Raw genomic sequence first — 19,662 nt, 5'->3', positions numbered from 1 at the left:
TGAGTGTGTCAACTTCTCATCTCTGCTTCTTTCCCCAAGTCGGCCACTGTCATTTCTTAGCTGCAATTGTCTCTCACTTAGACTTCCTGCTTCCACACTTGCCTCTTCAAATTGTTTTCCAAACAGCAGCCAGAGAGATCTTTCAAAAATAAATTAGATCATGAAAATGTCCTCTTTGAAATTTTCTATCGTCATTCTCTTGTTCTTAGAATAAAATCCAAACTTTTTACCCTTACCTTTTGACCTCACATGAATGAGCTGCTCCTGTTCACTGACTTGGTTTCTTTCCACATTTCCTGCCTCACTTAATTGGGGCCACATTGACCATCCTCTGGATGAGCTGAGTTTGGTCCTACTTTAGGGTCTTTGAGTTAGCTGTTTCATCCACCTGAATGCCTGCATGTTTCTTCCCCCGGGTCATGGAGGGCTGTTCCTCATTATTCAGGTCTCAGCATAGGGAGAGCTGAGAGTCCTCCCTGAGAGAGACTGGGATCACTCTAAAGTCCCTCCACATTCTTTTCTAGTTACTATCTTATTACATCGTTCTTTTTTTTCTTCTTCACAACACTATTACTATCAGAGACATTTTATTTATTAGTTTACTTTTATTGTTATTTGAATACCTCCACCAGGATGTAAATTGCTGTAGGTGAGGGATCTGTCTTGTTTTGTCCACCATTGATTTCTGATTGGTGTAGGCTGCACTGGTGCTAGGCATAGGAACTAAAGAAAATATCAGTTGAAGGAAATGGAGAATGAATAATTGTCCATGTGTTGGAACATTTAAAATAGGATTTTTATGTGGTGGTGCTGTGAAGATCTCATTATTGGCTATGGCATCGGGCTCTTCTCTCCAGACTCTGGCTTCAGCTAGTTAGGGGCCAAAATTTCTATAAATATCCCCCAAAGGCATCCTAGGCCTGATCCCAGTGTAGTCAGCCACCGAGTCTTTGTTTCCTGAAAGGACAGAAGCCCTTTATCAGACTCATAGCAACTCCAGAGACCGCAAATTTTGTCTACAGAACAACTAGACTAAGGTGATTCAGTTGTTTTTTGGGGGCAAGGGGAGGAAAGGATGAGAGGAAGAGAAAATTAAGGGAAAAAAGAGATAAAAAAAGGAACTGTTTGAAATTAAGACCAGCTCTTCAGTAATGCTAGTGGGGGAATAACACTGTATTTACCATAGCTGTATTTTGTCATCAAATGATAGTAAAAAATCCTAAAAAGAGGTTGGATTTTAGATTTAGAATCTAGAATATACATCTGTATTAGTCAAGTGAATAAAAGCCTATTTCCCTAGATTAGCGAGGTTTCCATAAATTGACAAATTGGCATGAAATTTGCTTTTTTGGGAAAACTTTGGGCATTCTATACGTACAGAATTCTTTCAGCCCACCAGTGTAACCCCTATTTAGTACACCAATATTGCAACTCCAGAATGTATATGACTTTCTGACTGCACTATTTTTAAAGAGTTCACACAGTTTCCAAATGTGCATTTAATTTACACTAGAAAGTAATTCATCCAGTGGAAGAACATAACTTAGTCCAGCTGTAGGGAATCACTTGTCTTTTCATAAATGTACTGAACCTATTTTTTAGTTTTTTTGTGACTGTAGTTATAACATTTCTAATCATGTTGGAAGCCATTAGCCCATACATTAGAATGTATACAGTATTTTCAAAAAGAGCCCATTTTCAATCATGTATCTCTTTTAGTTCAATACTTGAGTTAATAATTACCTGCAAAAATAATATAATGTATTCTTATTTTAAAGATGTTCTGGGCGAGCTGTTTTATTTATTTATTTTAAAAATTTAAAAAAATTTCTGAGGAGGATTAACCCTGAGCTAACACCCATCACCAACCCTCTTTTTGCTGAGGAAGATTGGCCCTCAGCTAACGTCCGTGCCCATCTTCCTCTATTTTATATGTGGGCCGCCTGCCACAGCATGGCTTGATGAGCAGTGTGTAGCCACTACTCCACTGGCTTGGCCCTGGGCAAGCTATTTTTTTAGATAGCATGAACACAGTTCTGCAATTTTTAGGGAGACTAAAAATGTGCTGACGTATTTTCAGAGATGCACCTTAAATTTTCAGACCATTTCATTTTACTCTTATTGTGCCCTTCATAAAGGAGCTCCAAGAAATAGAGTAATGAATGTACACTGTGCATAAAACTGATCATGGGTCACGTTACTGATTAAAATGTAAACGTATTAAAACAGAGAGAGTAAAGTTATATTCTTGTAGATATTATGCGCTGGCCCTATGAACACATTATTTTAAATTATTTATATATGTGCTGTTTTTCCACTGTTGTGAAAAGTTGTTGCAGTTTACAGTTGCTGAGTAAAATCTCTCAATTTTGACGTTTTCTTAGTAAGAGCCTTGTGTTGCCAAGTTACTCATTGATTAAGGAGTACAGATTGTACTCCTAGATAGTCAGGACCTTTCATTTGATTCAAATGACCGTGTCTATAAACACTTTGTCCACCTATTGTTCGCTATAGTATGCGCCTTCATGAACAATGTTTTATGTTTAATCTTTTGCCTGTTTGCAAATCGGATCAGAAAGCTTTACACAGTTAAAGAAAGAATGAGTTAGAAAACAACATAAGAGAAATAGGAAGCCTGGAAAGTACAGGCACAGAGTAGATCAAAAGACTCTTTTAGAATAAGTGGAGATAACAGTTGGATATTTGTGCAGTGTAATGTCAAAAAAGCCAGCCTGATTATATTCAGGGTATTAAACAAAAGCTTTGTATTGTCTTCCACACATATTTTGTGTACTTCATAAGTACAAGTCAGGGAGAAAATATATTAGAAATGTATTAAGGTCCTAGGAAAACAATGTAAAGAGCAGCAGCTGACTTGGTCAGAATCTCTGCCTCTGCAGGGACTCGGGTGCAATGGCCATTCCTTCTTTAGGCCTCGCTTTCAGTTCCTCACTCTCTACTCCATTTTTGGTAAGTTTCCAGAGTTACTTCCTAAGAAATAAATCTCTTTATGTCATTCTGTGAGAAACCGCCATTCCGATTACTTATTTTCTGTCGTCTGAGGGACATTCTTGAGTGTGGCTTACAAAGACTTCATGATCTGGTTCCAATGATCTTCTCTAACTTTCTCTTCAAGCATTTCTTTCAGTCCTACTCTTAAACCACGCTGAACGTCTCATCATTTCCTAAACCCGCCAGGCCCTCTCCTGTTTCTGTGGCTTTGCCCACATGCTCCCTGTTCCTGCGGTGCCTTCTCTTCTTTCCCTGGGAAGCAAGAGTGGTAGATCTGAATTGAGTTCAACTTGCTTGGGTAGTTTGCTCATCTGTAAATGGAAATAAGAATATTTGCCCTATAAAATGAGAGATAATACTTATAATGAGGCATCATGACTTTGGTGTTGATATGGTGAGTGGAAAGAACTCAGACTTGGGTGTTAGATGAACTTTAGTTCAAGTCCTGGATTGAGCATTTAGAAGGCTGTGATTTTGGCAGATTCTTAAATCTCTCTGAGACAGTCCTTATCAGAAGAGTGAGAACACATGAGTGTTCCAGGTCCGGGTGAGGATTTAATTAGACAGCACTTTCAAGTATTTATCATCTAACCAGAACTTCAGTGACATAACTGAGTCTAATTACAACTTTAGCACTCTAACTAATTCATGTTAACATTCAGAATATGGTTACTTTGACCTAGCATGTTGTGTGTATCTAAGAACACAGAATAAAGCACATTATAATATATATTAAAAATTTGCAACAATTTCTCCAGAATGAATTTAAAAATAGGGTAGGTTCCTGGGGACTAATTAGAGAAGAGTGTTTGTGATCTGCAGGTTCTAAGTAGGATGAGAGCACCACGTCAGACTACTCTTTGCTCCTTCCTAATATTCGTTACAGACTCTATTGTTTTAGACATTCCATTAGAAAAAATTTGTGGAAGAAATTTGACAGATAAACACAATGATTTGCGATTTTTTTTGCAATTTGAATAACGCTTTTATATTTCGGTGTTTTCGTATACAATATTGTGATTAGTGTTGATAGGAACAACAGGAAAAGAAAGCATATAGTAAAAGGTAAGGAAAAGAAAGTAAAAATAAAATTACACAAGAGGGAGGTGGAAGTGAAATAAGAGCAACCAATTTGGGAATTAGAAATAGAAGAGTGGGAGGAAATGGTGCTGGAAAGAGTGTAGGACGTTGTGTTATGATATTTGAGTTGGAATCCAAAGAGGGTGGGCACATTTTTGTGTGACTTAAAAGAAACTCCTGAATGAAGATACTCCTTCGATAAAGTGAATAACACTGTCCACCATTTTGTAAGTTTTGAAAATTCTGATTTTCTTTTTGAAGTTGCTTGAAAGTGAGGGTAAACATGTGTATTCACTCATGTCCACTTAACACTCTTGGGGAATACGGCTGAATATTTGATGTTAAGCATTCTGGAAATTCTCAAGTTATTATTTGACTAAGGTACTTCATTATAATTATTATTTCAAATTACTGAGTCTTTGAGTTCATAATTCCTGCTCACCAAATGCTTCATGATTTTATGATACAGTCCTCCCTCAGTTGGTTCCAGGACCCGCCGTGGATACCAAAATCTACAGATGCTCAAGTCCCTTTGTTGGCCCTTTGTATCCTCTGACTTAACAAACTGCGAATCCTAAACACAGTATTACACAATCTGCAGTTGGTTGACTCTGCAGATTTGGAACGTGCAGATATTGAAGGTGGATTGCATATCCAAATATACTTCCTTCCTAGTTATCCCTTTTTTACCCTTTCACCACTATAACTAGGCCGTTTGACTGTGCTTTATTACCCAGGGAGGGTAGAGCACAAAAAAACTTTTCTAGAATATTCAGATTCTTGCCTGAGTCCCAAAGCTTAAAAGTCATGGCTTTCAACTGCAAAAGCCAGACGCTTGAGAGAGAGAACATTTTTTCTTTTTGTTTTGAGTTCCATCGTCTTGGCTTTGAATAGCAAGAGCAAATATGGAAGGACACAGAGCACCGAGTCTTTCCACAACCTGTAGAGAGGGGTAAGCACATGTGATGCTCTCACAGCCGTTTTCCTGAACTTGGTGAGAGATAAATGAGAATGAAACATTCTCTCTCTTTGGAATCTAAAACTCCTAAGGGGAATGGAGGAAGCAGAATCACCAAGAGAGTTTGGGAGGTTGCGGAAGCAGAGTTAATTCTCGTCTCAAATCCTAATATGTAGCCCTAGGAAAGGGCAAGTCTCTAGCAGAAGCCACGTGGCTTACCTGATGTGGGGGGCCAGATAGCTATGGTGGAGGGGTGAAGTAAAGACAGGGTCTGAGTCAGCTCCAAATCCATCTTGGCTCCCAGGTGAGGAGGGTTTCCTCTGCTCTCCAGAGAAGGCTGGCTCTGAGCAGGCAATGTAGAGCGGCATTGTTGTTTGGGGGAGAAATTTACGGCTTATCTGGCCCTGGGAGCAGGAGAATATGGAAGTATTTGCATGCTTTGGTAGGTGCTGGAATGAGTTAAACACCCACCGGAATGAGCTAAACCTCATGGGAAGCTGACAGAGTTACAGGAGATGTTCATCTCTCTATCTGCCCCTCCACTTTGATGTTTCAGAAGCTGCCAATGAACCTAGATGCTGTTGGGCAGAAGGTGGAGCAAGTAAGAATCCTTAAGTGATTAAGATTGTATTTTAAAGAAGTGCCTGATTTTTAAACCAAGCTACTTTGAATTAGCAAATTTAAATGTGTTATCATTTTATGCAAGTCATGAGCTCTGAGTTTAGTCGTGGAAACATAAAATTTCGTTTTTGCACATCTGAGTGTTAAGTTAAACAAGGTGGCCATTAGACTGAGGTGGCTCTAATGCCATGATGAGTTACATAATCAGACAAAAATCTAAGCCTGTAAATGCCTCAAGGTTACAAAATCAAAATGCTAATGACAATTAATCACAAACAGTCAACCAGGCTTTAAGCTGTAGCCAAATAATTTCCTTTCTTTGCTTTTGCACTTTCTCTATATGTCACACCCTACCCCACCCACAACCACTCGTGGTTTAGCATTGCCCAGTTCAAATGCATTTTTGCTCAACTCTAAAAATTTTTAACATGCCTCAGTTTATCTTTTAACATGAGATTTGTGGCCTAAAAATATGAAAATTTCTATTTTATATACTGTATCTTGTTTTGATATACTTAACGATGGGACAAAAATATTAAAGTGTGTGTGTGCGTGTGTAATAGTTTACAACATTTCCTTCCACTCTCAAATTTCTTGACAGAGAATGCTGGCATTGCCTTCTTAACCTTCTTCTCTGAATCCCTCCCCGACCTGTGCTTTCTGAGGGGAAAAAAAGGACAACACCCGAGAGGTGAATTCTCCTTGAAAAAATTAGTCAGAATAGAAACAAACTTTGTGCCCAAGAAGACTGAGCAGCAGAGGAGGGGGTTGTGCCAAGAGCGCAAAAGGAGTGAGGGCTGAGTTATGGGAGAAACAAGAGGCAAATAAAGAGGCCATGCTGCTTGAGATCAAAGAGAGAGAACTCTTCTGGATGAAAGAGTCAGAGTCTTGGGGATTGAAGAGCGACAGAGAAGAGGAGAGGGCATGGAACTTTAATGAGACTTGTGTGGATCATGCAGAATGGACTATTCCATTATATGAAATCTTCTGAGTGGCATGAATGATTATGAATACCCTTGTTCTAGATGAGTTCCTTTACCTGTGAACACATTCTGGGACTGGATTGCGTATAATGGCTTTATAAGGGTTACACCAACATCATCACCAACACACATATGCCTTAGTTCCTTCCTCAGCCTGCAGCTATATTTAGACTGCTGAGTGATTTCACTGAATTCTTCTTCTATCTCTGAAGGCCTACTCTCTGTCTGTGAACACTATTTATTTTTATTCAGCACCGTTTAGCACCATTCATTCTTTGATTCCTCCATAATACATTGCCTTATTAAGTTCCGTTCTTCTTGATCAGTACCACATTCATTCATTCCTTCTTCATTTATCTGTGCAGGCATTCATTATAGCTATACCATAGGCAAAACGTGGAGGGGATATAATCATGATAAAATGCTTGGCCGTGATCTATCTGTTCACATTTTCATTTAATAATTCTAGCCTGTGTCTTTTCATATCTATCTATCTTAGACTGTGAACTCCTAGAGGAAAAAGAATAAGTCTATTTAATTTCTTTTGCACAGCTCCTTCTGGGTAATGGCTCTAATGGACTATGAGAAGAATATTGAATTTGCTACATATGCTGGCATAGAAACTTTGAAAAAAGATGCCAACGAGCCGCCAGCACTACAGAAAGATTTGTACAGATTTTTCCCGTTAAAATGAATTTCATGGACAAATTATTTACCACATCCTTTCAGGTCAACACTGGGGATGAATGCTCAGTTCCCGAGAAAAGTTCTTGAATTTCAACAAACAAAAACAATCCCGCTTTCCAGGGATCATAAATTGTGCTGTAAGCTCACAAGATCAGGGGCAAAGACTGCAATCAGAAAGGCAGAAATACAAATCTACATTTAACTTAGCCAAAAGAGCCACCTCCCTTGATCCGAACACAAAGAGGGAGGTTACATGGAGGTTAAGAGAGCTTAACAGAAAGCGTGACTGATGACGTCTTGTCTAAGTTTGAAATGTGTGAGAAAGTAGAAACATTTATAAACCATGAGGCATTTTTGCAATTTCCAAGAAATCAGCCACAACTTGGAAAATAAAAATGGCTAATCTTCTAGACTATTGAAAATGAGTCAAACACTCCTAGCCCGCTCTGGGAAAAACCTGTTAAAATATCAAAAGGCTGGGGTGAGAGAGGGAGGAGGAGAGAAGAGGATGAAAAAGAAAGACAAGGGGCAGAGGTTTTGTGAGTGAACGCTAAGGCAGTGTGAATGCTGTGCTATCTCCAAAGCCAGGGTCTGAGGCACCTGAGGACTCCATTAGTTGTTTTCATTAATTTATACTCGCAATATGAGGGCTGGATAAAAGCTCCCAAAAAGCTTTATGGGGGTAGCTTATCTGATTTCTCTCAGTAGATCCAGGCACTTACATTTATAAGTTTTATTCAAAATTTGTCAATTCATGTCCATTTGCATATTTTATTCTAGAACATTTCAATTTCTAATCTATAACGTAAGATTTATCTGTAAAGTGGCCACAACTACAGAAACCTGTGGGGTCATAACTTCCTTGCACTCTGAGGATCAGGTATTGCGATCATCTTACTAAATGATGCAAAAATTAGCCAAAATGTCCATGAATGCAGGTAACTGCAAAATGGGTATTTTTTTTTCAGGAAGATTAGCCCTGAGCTAACATCCGCCACCAATCCTCCTCTTTTTGGCTGAGGAAGACTGGCCCTGAGCTAACATCGGTGGCCATCTTCCTCTACTTTATCTGTGGGCCGCTTACCACAGCATGGCTTGACTAGCTGTGCATCGGTCCCCACCCAGGATCTGAACTGACAAACCATGCACTGCTGAAGCGGAACGTGCACACTTAACTGCTGCACCACTGGGGTGGCCCTGGGTATGTGTTTTTAACCTGCATAAAGTATGTTTCATTGGCAACTATATTCTAAGAAAGTCCTAACTCTTGAGGAGGGAATATTAGGGAGAAGTGGTAGGTAGAAATAAGAACTCTGGTTGTAAGATTTGGCACCAAGAGAGGAGAGTTTCTCTTTGTATTTGTCAGGAGGTATGGTGAGGCTAAGGAATAGAGAGAACAGTCAAGATAAAAAAGGAGACATCAGTGCCAGGGGAGAAAGAGGAACTGGTTGATTAGGGTTGGAAATCAATATCTGGGCTACTTGGAGGCCAGGAAAGGAGATTCCACTTGGCCCTAAACAAACTCTATGTGGGAGAGATAAAAAGGAGGAGAAACTGAGCACATAGCGGGATGAAAGCTTGAAGGAGCTGGGAAAGTGGCCAGGAAGACTCGCTGAATTTTCATGTACCCACTTCATCTCAGTATCTGGAACCAACATGCAAAGACAGTCTCATCCCACAAGATAAATAGGGAATCAGACTGGCATGGTAATGGATAGTTTACCACCAGTGTGGGATTTATTTGCTACCAAATCATAAATTGTTAACACTTTTGGGTAGTTTTACACAACAGTGAAGATGCATTGCATTGCTCCTCTAAGTGTCCTTTCAATCCCCACAAAATTGGAAAACATGTTATTCCACCTCAGGAAATGGTATGTGTGCTGAGGTGGGGAGAGGGATGAAAGAGCAAATTTAAGGTGACTCTACGCAAGAGGAACAAAGTCTCAACTGTCCCTCCTCTCTGGCAGCAGCCTCAGCACAGGCAGAAAGACAGAAAACATGGTATTCTTTTCTGGGGGGAGGAAGGGATTACGGGAGAGGTTAAACACATAGGTATTTGGTGCCCAAAGTATATGGGGCTAAGCACAGAAAAGAAAGCATCTGTCTGGAAACTAGAAGTGTCAGGGAAATTCTGATGGTCCACAAATTACTCCTGAGAAGTTGGCAAAGTTTCTTCCACTGGAGCTTCCCTGCACACCTGTAAAGCAACGCTCAGTCTCATGTTTCAACCTGCAGCACATAAAGGCTCCCTTCCATAGAAGGATGATGGCCCCGAGGGCCAGATTCATTATCTGCGTGTGATGGAAAGGCTGTATCTTTAAAAACACTTTAGCTGTCTGGGGAATAGCAGAGGAGCAGGGACTGGAGAGGGAATGTAGATGGCGAAAACATCCACTGGATGTTAATCTACTCGGAGAATTTTAAAAGCCCCTTTAGTTGCTTTTGGACCTGACTGCTAGCAGGGACCTGGGGAGGTGTAATCAGAACCCTTCTTTCCCCTGCCCATTCTCTCCTTGGTTGTGAGAAGGATTTAAAATGTTTATCTACCAGGCAGTTATGTGAAAAACAATTATCCTTGCTTAATGTATTGGCAAAGTCTTAATCTTTGAGGCTAGAATTTGGGTGGATAATAAACTTATTTTAATAACCCAGTCTAGTTTGTTTTCCATTTGAAGGTCATGTTTTACCCTTCTGATATTTCCTGCCCTTCTTTTCCTATGTACAAAATTTGGAGGCCCACTTTTAAAGCGATTAAAGAACAATAGAACCGAGAACAAAAGGGAACACTGCTTTGTGGCATCGTTTTCTTCCTGTGTAAGAAGTGAGGACATTGTACTCTATAAGCTTTAAGATTCCTTCAAACTCAAAAAAGTCTAATTTTATGAAACTTAAATGAAAAAAGTACTTGAGAGACATAAAAGGGAAATGTCTAACTAGATGGCAATTCACTCGCGACTCAGAGTGCTGGAGGCAGAAAGAAATCTTTGCATTATTTTTCTTTAAATGAATTAGGCGAGAATCAAGAGAAAAGAGTATTAGGAGACAATAGCATAACTACATGTTTTCATCAATGAATTAGCTCAGTAATTGTATGGTTGCTCAGTCAAGTGCATACTCAACCGTCTAACAAAAATACAAAAATTATTTAAAATCTCAACTGCCTTTAAAAAGGGTTAATCTTACTATTAAAGAATATGTCAGATTATCTGCTGTCCCTCTTTGTAGCTAATCATGTGGGTGACATTTTGGTTCAAGTGAGACCTTGACTAAATATGGCCCTGCAATTGAATTTGGAGACACGGGCTAAGGAGAGAGAGCTGTGTTTTTCTTCACTCTAGAATAAGAACTGGGTTTCCTGGGGTGATATGGGAGGGGAAGTTGAGGAAGAATGATGGGGAGAGAAGAGGTGCAGCGACAAGCTGGCCCAATGACCGGAGGCAAGTGCTCCGTGTGGCCTGGAGCAGCTCCTGAAAAAGCCCTGAGAGTCCCCTTCCCGAAAAAGAATTCTCAGAGAATTTTTTGAGAGCAGTGATCATTTTAGAAAGACATATTCATTATCATAGAAGATTTAAGAAATAAAGTGACTCTAGTTAATTCAGGTGATACTAAAATAATTATAAGATGAATCTATTTAACAAAAAATCAAATGTCCAAATTACTATGAAATACAGCTGTTTAACAGGAAAATATCAATTTCTAACACAAGTAACAGGAGATCTCACTTTATATTGTCCTTTTTTCTATTTGACCTTTATCTGTGTGGTGACAGAGAAAGAAATCTACATTTGAAATATTCACAACTTGCCCCAGCTTATCTCCAAAGAAGGAAGGTGATTTTGGTTTTGGTTCTGATCAGGGTGATGGGTGAAGGAGCAGAAGTGAAGAAGACAAGAGAGTGTTGGATCACTACATATAAGACAGGAAATAGAGCTACTCGGGTTGTGGAGTTAATGAGGGGAGAATATATCCAGGAGGTGGGGGGAGGTAAGCTCATATAGGAATTAAGTCAATATTTATCGGTACTTCCTATGTATCTAGCTCTGTGCCAAGTGATGCAAACAAAACTGCTTTGTAAGCAAAATCCTGTGGTCAATGCTGGTTAAGTCTAGTTTTCTGTACATTCAAATTATTTACATGTGCACCCTAATTCATCATTTGTTGGTGTGCACTGAGAAATGTATGGAAAGCAGATGGCACCAGCCCATAGGAGGAGATCCATAAATACTGAGCATGGACTTGCTGAACTTCTCTGGGATGGGGAGGACCTCGCTACAGCTCATGGAAAGTTTCTTTGGATTTACCAGTTTTGTGACCTTGGGCTGGTCAGTATTTCTTTATTGCTTTATGTCTGAAATGGAGATATGTCTAACTTGCCTAAAGACCAGTAGGCTAGGTCAGGGGATCTGTTAAGGTCCCTTTTAGTTCTAAGATACTATAGTTTTAGAAAGTGTTAGAACTGCATCATGTTTTACTAGCATAGGCATTTCAAGGAGACTGACTTGGATTAAAATCTCTTTTGCAACACTTCCTAGAGGAGGATGCCACTCATGCTACGTAATATTTCTCATTTTTTGTTTCCTATTTTGCAAAATGAGAATATCTCTTAGAGTTGTTACAAGGATAAAATTAGACAATGTTTGTAAAACAGTTAGCACAGTTCATGGTCCATGGACAGCTCTTGATAAATGGTAAATATGAAAACAACCACACCCATAACCACAAACATAGGGCTTGAGATCAAAAGGGTATAAATGCTTACAGTTTTTTCAGACTAAAAAATAAAAATAAACCTAACTAGAATACCCAACTCCAGATGTTTCAGTTTAACAAGTTTGTCCTAAGGTGTGAAATTATGCTTGTAAAATGATTTAGTTCTTAAACATAATAATTAGTTTACCTTTATACAGATTATGATAATGCAAACATCAATTTTTTTTTTAGGAAGGTTAGCCCTGAGCTAACATCTGCCACCAATCCTCCTCTTTTTGTTGAGGAAGACTGGCCCTGAGCTCATGTCTGTACCCATCTTCCTCTACTTTTTATATGTGGGAAGCCTACCGCTTGCCAAGCGGTGCCATGTCTGCACCTGGGATCTGAACCGGTGAACCCTGGGCAGCCGAAGCGGAACCTGCGAACTTAACCTCTGCGCCACTGGGCCAGCCCCAAACATCAATTTTAATTCTATGTGAAACTTAAAAGTGTGATTCCAAATTCATAGTAAGAACAATACAAAATTGTTAGCAACTTTCAAAAATATAAGGTGGGATATTAGATACTTCTGTAGTCTGCATATTGGAAAGTTTATTCTCCCATTTTTTGGAGGTGGGAAATATGTCAGTATTCTCCTTTTTCATGTATGAATGGTCTGTTTTTCATGTATTAGTGATTTGTTCTGGGAAAGCCTCTTCCCTTCCCCCCTGCATGGTTAGAGAAGAGAATTGCTAGAAGATATGTCAGTGCCAGGATCCAAGGCAAGGACCAAGTGGTCTTGTAAGTATTCACTTGGAACCTAAAAGTGAGGACCTTACCAGCTGGGCTAGTCCTTGGCAAAATGCTAAAGTGGGTCAACATTCTGTTTGGGCCCCTTCTATTTCCTGTTTCCTCACTTGTTCCCTGATTGTCCAAAGTATTATGTAAAATGATTGTTTTTGCTTAATGATACTGTTGCAGTAATGAGTAAAGCATTTGCTGATAGCGACTTGTGATACAACTCTTCCTGGGGATTGTTTTTTAACTTTTAATTTGGAAATAATTGTAGGCTCACAAGAAGTTGCAAAAATAGTACAAAGAGGTCCCATATATCCTTCACCCAGCTTCCTCTAATGGTAAAATCTTATGTAACCATAGTACACTATCAGAACTAAGAAAGTAACGCTGGCATAATATGGCTAACCAGGCTACAGACAGGAGAACTTTTAAGGAATGAAAAATTATCAAGGCCAATAGGAAACCTTTTCTGAATCTTAATGTGTCCCCTCTCTGGGTGCACTTAAGCTTTTGCCCTTGTCTCACTGTTTGGTAGTCTTAGATTAACTTTCTGTCTTCTCCACTCCATCCTTTCAGAGCAGGGACTGTGGTGCAGTCACCCCTTAGTCCTATTGCTCATTAAAGTAACTGGCATTCAATAAGTATTTTGGTTAAAAGGGTGACTAATAGTTGCTTAATTCTATAAAGGGCTTTACATTTTCAAAGCCCTTTTATACATGTTATCTCTACAGAGAATGTTCTGGTCTAGGGGAAAGAGCATAGACTTTGAGAGCATTCAAATCTTGGCGTTCATTAGCTTGAGTCTTGCGACGAGGTGCTGAGTGTCCTTGGGTCTTGCCTTTCTCTTGTGCTTCATTGTATCTACATAGCAGAGTTGTGAAGATTCAAGGAGGTAATTTATGTAATAAATAGGGGCTCTGGGTGGTAGGTAGGGTAAAAGATTCTGTTGGTGTTTTACAAACTAAGGGTAAAAAATTTTATTGCCATTTTATAAACTAAGGCTCAGAGAGGGTAAGTCATTGTCAAAAATCATAAAGCTAGTACACGGTAGTGCTGCTAAGCACCTTAGGTCAGCTGTCTTCCATGATATCATATTGCCTTTCCCAGGCAACAGGAGAGTGGATTAAAAAACAAACAAACAAGCAACAACAACCATGGGATGGTTAAGGAGATTTAAGACCTTGTCTTTATGTAGTTGTTGACTTCTTTTGTTATATGTATAGGAAAGCCTCTTTTAGGTGGGGCTGGGTGATGAGATAAACTAAAAGGTGAGTCGCAGGTGTGAGTTGCTGTTTCAGTGGGTCCCTGTCAAATGCCCCTCCACCCCACCCACCCAGTTGACACCAATATAGCCTGGAACCTTGCTTGCCAAACTCAGCATCAGCTGTTTAAACCCTCATCCCCAATGGAAAGCATGGAAGAGTGAGACTCTGAGCTCTCAGGTACTTACATGTCGTTATCAAAATTTTTTTAAATCAAAAGATAAATTTAAAAAGTTGGAGGATTTTGACATTATTGTAATCATCATTATTATCTAGTTTTTGCTCATGAAAATAATTTTTTATAACAAAAGAGAACACGTAAACATGCAACTTTTTTACTAACCTGAAATGACTGGTAACACATTAGTTGAAGTTGCTTCTCGACTTGCCCTGAAGAACTTTTGCATACCCTTGAATTACTCATTCTACAGTGTCTATTTTGGAAGGTTTATTCATTGAAATGGAGTAGGAAATGGCAAAATATGTTGTTGATTTATGTGACTGTTGGCTGCAAATGTCAAAAACTGATAGCTTAAACCCTTGGATTATAATTAGAAACATTCACTTTTTGGTGGTGGTTTGCAATTTGACTTTTCCCCCTCTAGTTATAAAATGCGAATGTCACTAATCAAGTTTAGAGATGGAACGAGAATGTTTCTTCAGGATTCTGAGTCTTTTTTTTGGTTTTGATGCTCTTTCCCACATTTGGCCATTAAAGTGAGGTACAGTAGAGGTCAGAAGGAGAGAAAGAGAGAAAGGAAAAGAAAATCACTTTGGTACAGTACAAGCCATCAGAATTGGGAGAGTTAGGGCTGAATTTTACTCTGAGACATTCCCCAATAGAATATCTTAGTGTAAACAAACTTTTACAAATTTTTGAGAGACAAAGCCATGTAAACATGCTTCTGAATTCTAAAATTTTTAAAGTTTAATTATTCCCAGCATCATAAGACATTAAAGGTACCCAGAAAGTTTTATGTCTTGATTTGCTTTGACTTTCTCATTATTGCCTAAGGAACATAAACATTTTGTTTCTATTTACATAATACAATTTAAATAGGGCTAAATGCAAAATGACTCTGTCCCTTGATTAAAAAAACAGATTTTCTGAATGATAAACGACACACATGGAGAACGCAAAAATTGTCATTATGGCAAAAGTAGGAAATCCATTTGGGCTCTTTGTGTGTCTGTGTTTTTCACTGCTTTGTGCTTTCCCTTGTTTTTCTTTCAAGGAACAGTGAGAAACCTTGCTAAATAAAAAAGGAGTTTTATGAATGCATGTCTCCGTGGGGAGGCACACCTGTGATATGTAATCACACAGGACTAGGACAACGAAGTGTTACAATTACACAGAAACTGGGACAAATGGAAAGACTTCCCCAGAATATTTCAATGGGCATATTCCTTGAACACAATCCCCTCACAGACTACTCCTTTCGAAATGTTATAAAATTATTAATTGTTAATATCAATTAGGCAAATTGGTTGTTAAGAAGCATAGGTTTATATGACACCTTAGTCTTGCTTGACTATTGACTCTGACAATATATTCCAGTTTTTAATATAAATACCAGAAATGTATTAAGAAGGATAATTTTGAAGTGAGATTAGTTTTATCAGAAAAAACATTTTTATCTTAAAAGCATACATGTAAGTAATACACATTTGTACTTGTGATTATTTCATAAAATACTAAGGTATACAGAATTAAATGCCGGACATACTTACAATATTCTCCAAAAATCAAGATGTAGAAGAAGACAGGACCAGATGTCATTTCCTTCTTTCTGAGCAACTGATTAATAAAAGTGAATACAATTTGGTCTTGGTTTCCGAGGCGCGTACAGCTCACGGTGGTTGTGTGCTATTTCTGTCTGCAATCTTAGCAGCTATAAAGCAATCCTCCCTCCTTCCTCTCTCATTTCCTCTCCCTCTCTCTTTCCATTCCCTCTTTTCTTTCTTCCTTTCCTCTCAGAATCTCTCCTCCCCACCCTCTTTCTCTGAAAGTCTTAATATCCTTCTTTACACACACACACACACACACACACACACGCACACCACACACACACCATGCGCGCACACACACACCCACAGGAACACAGACAAAGCTGAGCAGTGAAGGAAAGTTTCAGACAGGGATACACAGGCTCTTCTCACTGACGGTAAACATCTCGTTTCCATGTCCTGTGACAGTCTACAAATGAGGGTGCGTATGATCCCTGACAAATGTCTGAATGATGGAAGTCACGCTACGAGAAAGAAATTAAACTAGAGATATATTACAAACAGAAATATTTTTCCCCCCAAAACTTGGGAAGAGGAAAAGAACAGAACTACATAGAACAAAATGCCTTGTGGAATTAACTATAAGGCAACAATAGAAGTGTAATTACAGCAATCTTTTATGATCTGTCTGAGTTTAGGCATTTGAACGAGAGGCTATTGTTCAAAGAAAATACAAAGGAATAAAAATCAAACCTTAAAGTTTCTTGAGTTCATGAGTTTTACTACGGTGGAGACCACGACAATGCCATTGGTTGTGGAGTAAAGCCTTCCTGGGTTTGATCCACGGTCTGTTACTTTGGAGTGGCGTCGTTCTTTATTCTTGGCGGAACCTGGGCTTTCCGGAGGAAAACATCTATCTAGCAAGGTAGCTGTGATGATCAGCACAGTGCACACTGAGTGTCTGGCAGAGGTCCTAGCGCATAATAGGTGATTACTAAATGGCAGCTATTCATATGATTTTTATTATTTTTATCAGGGGGGAAAAAGCCTGCAAATGCAAAGAACATGTCCAGGAAATGCATTTTCTTGTAACCAGGCCGTATCATTCTTATTTTGCAACTTGATAATTTATTGCTAGAACAAATGGGCAGCACCTTGACATGAGAAATTTGTTTCTGAGGTTAATGCCTTCTAACCACCCCACACGTAGAATCTATTTAAATTACATGTCTTTGTATCATTGACTTCAACATAAGAAGTCTATTTTTAAATGGTGGCTAAAAGGTTATATTAACACTGCTTTTCTTTTTTTTTTTTTTCCTGTAGAAGTGATTAATACCATGAAAGAAGAAATGAGGTATAGGAATCTTCACAAGTCCTTATTCATTTATCAGTAGATGTATTTAATGAAGACACTGTTCTTTTGATAGAAATGCTTACAGTTAACTGAATTTGAATGCTCATTTAATGTTCAATAAGTGTTTATTATTTATAATAGTACTCGAAATGTTTTCAGGGGTTAATGACTTTTTATTTATTTTAGAAATAGTGTTTTCTGGAAGGATGCTGTGGGACATGTCAAGGGCAACATCTGAAGGGGGACCCATAAGAAGCTTCTCAACAATAAAGCTGAGGAACTTGCTTTGGGAATTGTCCGTCAAAATGCAAGCTGTTGATACAGAGGTTTTCAAAGTAATCCTGATGTTATTTGGTTAGCTTTTAATATTTTGCCTGAGCCGATATCACAGACATATACAATTAGTGGGCCAGTACGCAGGAGGTCCTCTTTAACCATATATACACACAACATACTTTTAATCTGAAATTATCAGTGCAAAACTTGAAAATAATTTCTCATTTCACTAAGACTATATTAGATTTCCAAAATAGATATTTAGCAGAAGGAACAATGTTAGACACTTGTTTTTGCAGGATACCACTTCTTTCTTATTTTTGGCAAAGACAGTGAATCTGGAATGTTAGTTTCATATAAGTATATTGGCGGACAAACCCCAACAGTGAACATAGAGTAACCCGATAACACACTGCAGCAGGCGCTATTGGTATTTTCGGTCAGAGAATTCTTTCCTGTGAGGTGCTGTCCTTACCACTGCAGGATGTTTAGCAGCGTTCCTGGCCTCTACCCACTAGATGTCGATAGCACTCCCTAGTTGTGACAATTAAAAATGTCTCCAGACATTGGCAAATGTCCCCTGGGGAGCAAACTTGCTCTTGGTTCAGAAAAGCTGCATTGTAGCAAAAGACTTCCCTGAATAATGTTTAAGGATTGATTTTTGCCGGATAATTAAAATAAGAATTTTTCTCACCTAAAATTTAAAAGATGTTTTCTCATTTTCTTGTTTTGCAGTTTGAAGACATACGTTAAAGAGTTTTAAAAACAAACAGATCATGTATTCCTAACCTTCCCTTCCTGCCCACATTGTTCTGTTACAAACTTGCCCTATGGGCCCTGTAGAATCTGCGGTGTCACTGCCTCTGCCAGGCTGAGCACGTCAGGGGGTTCCACCCTAGATTTCTTACTGACACAGGCTAATAGAGGTTAACACCCTTTCTTATCTTGGAACCTCTTCTTAAAACCTTATTGAGGCTCTCTGAGTAATAACAAAAGCTTCAATTTGAAAACTACTTCTCAAAACAACCTAGTGAGTTAAGCCAGACAAGCGTTATACAGATTCTGCACTATTTAGATTCAAGTTTCTAACCTTGTGGCTTTTCTACCCCACCACCACTGAAATACACTACTCTGTTTTCAGCATCATATTTTAAAATTAGATAATGACACGTAAGGGCTTTTGTCCATACTTCTGAACCTATTTACTACCATTATTTTCAACAGTAGAAATAGCCATTTTATTAAATGTTTCTTTGATTGTAGACCTGGGAAAGTTCCAGTGAAAGAGGTTGGGAAGATCTCAGTCAGAGGCTCACGATGTAGCGATATTCAGATAACAGTAAACCAACCCATAAAGTAAGAATAACTGCAATCCAAGGGCTAAAACACACGCTGTCAAATTGTTCATCCTACAGATCCATTTCTAATTGACAGCTGTCCATCAGGCAACACTCTTGAGATACTCATCATCTCTAAGTCATGCCAAAAGACAATTTTAGCTGTCTCGATTTAGCATTAATTAAACAATTCTGAGATGAAATTACTTCTGGGGAATGATATCAAGCATAATGTGCAACTGGGACAGAGCAATTAATAGGTACAGGTATGTTGAAAGATATTTATACAAAATCTTAACAATTCCACCCTAGATGGAAGTGATCAGAAGCTATTATATCATTTTAGCAGAACATCAACCGTTAGATGGTAAACTAGTCTCATGTGGATTCATGTGTTGCCTTTGAGGGATATAATAGGGACATTGAATTTAGTGATTTTCTGCAAAATTGACAGTATGAAGAAGACGAGAACAGGGTTAACAAGCTCAATTCCATCTATCTGTCTACTATCTATCTATCTATTATCACCATTATCATCATCTTATGCAATAAATACCAGTTGACAGCATTTGTTAAGTGCAAACTCTGCGCAGAGCTCATTATTATTAATCTTGCCTTACTTAGTTCCCTCAAACCATTGTAACTGAAGATAGTCAAGTTTCAGATTTATTCTATCTAGATTGAGCCTACCTCATTCAAGACAGACATTACAAAAAGAGAAATATAGTCTGCTGATTGAGCTGGTGGATAGGACCTGGAAACTAAACTTGCTGTTTCATGTCTGGCAACCTGCATGCTCTCCAGCAGCCATCTTCCTTCCTTCTTTCCTTGCAAACCCATTGCACATGACCAGTCATTATAGTTAGGCTTC

The 19,662-nt window shown here is 38.7% G+C and overlaps 1 protein-coding gene across 1 annotated transcript in view; it reads right to left on the bottom strand.

Annotated features, from left to right (window-relative positions):
• Positions 1-15,947, bottom strand: part of RXFP1 (relaxin family peptide receptor 1) — a 113,969-nt gene extending 98,022 nt beyond the window's left edge. Inside the window, exon 1 of the mRNA XM_046657022.1 lies at positions 15,825-15,947. Within this exon, the coding sequence (XP_046512978.1) occupies positions 15,825-15,873 (49 nt within the window). The 5' untranslated portion in view covers positions 15,874-15,947. The remainder of the gene's footprint in view (positions 1-15,824) is intronic.
• Between the last annotated feature and the right edge of the window lie 3,715 nt (positions 15,948-19,662).

The sequence above is a fragment of the Equus quagga genome, chromosome 3 (genome assembly GCF_021613505.1).
Source record: "Equus quagga isolate Etosha38 chromosome 3, UCLA_HA_Equagga_1.0, whole genome shotgun sequence".
Taxonomy (NCBI): domain Eukaryota; kingdom Metazoa; phylum Chordata; class Mammalia; order Perissodactyla; family Equidae; genus Equus; species Equus quagga.
Note: the sequence above shows the minus strand (reverse complement) of the source record. Positions and strands in the feature narration are given on the sequence as shown.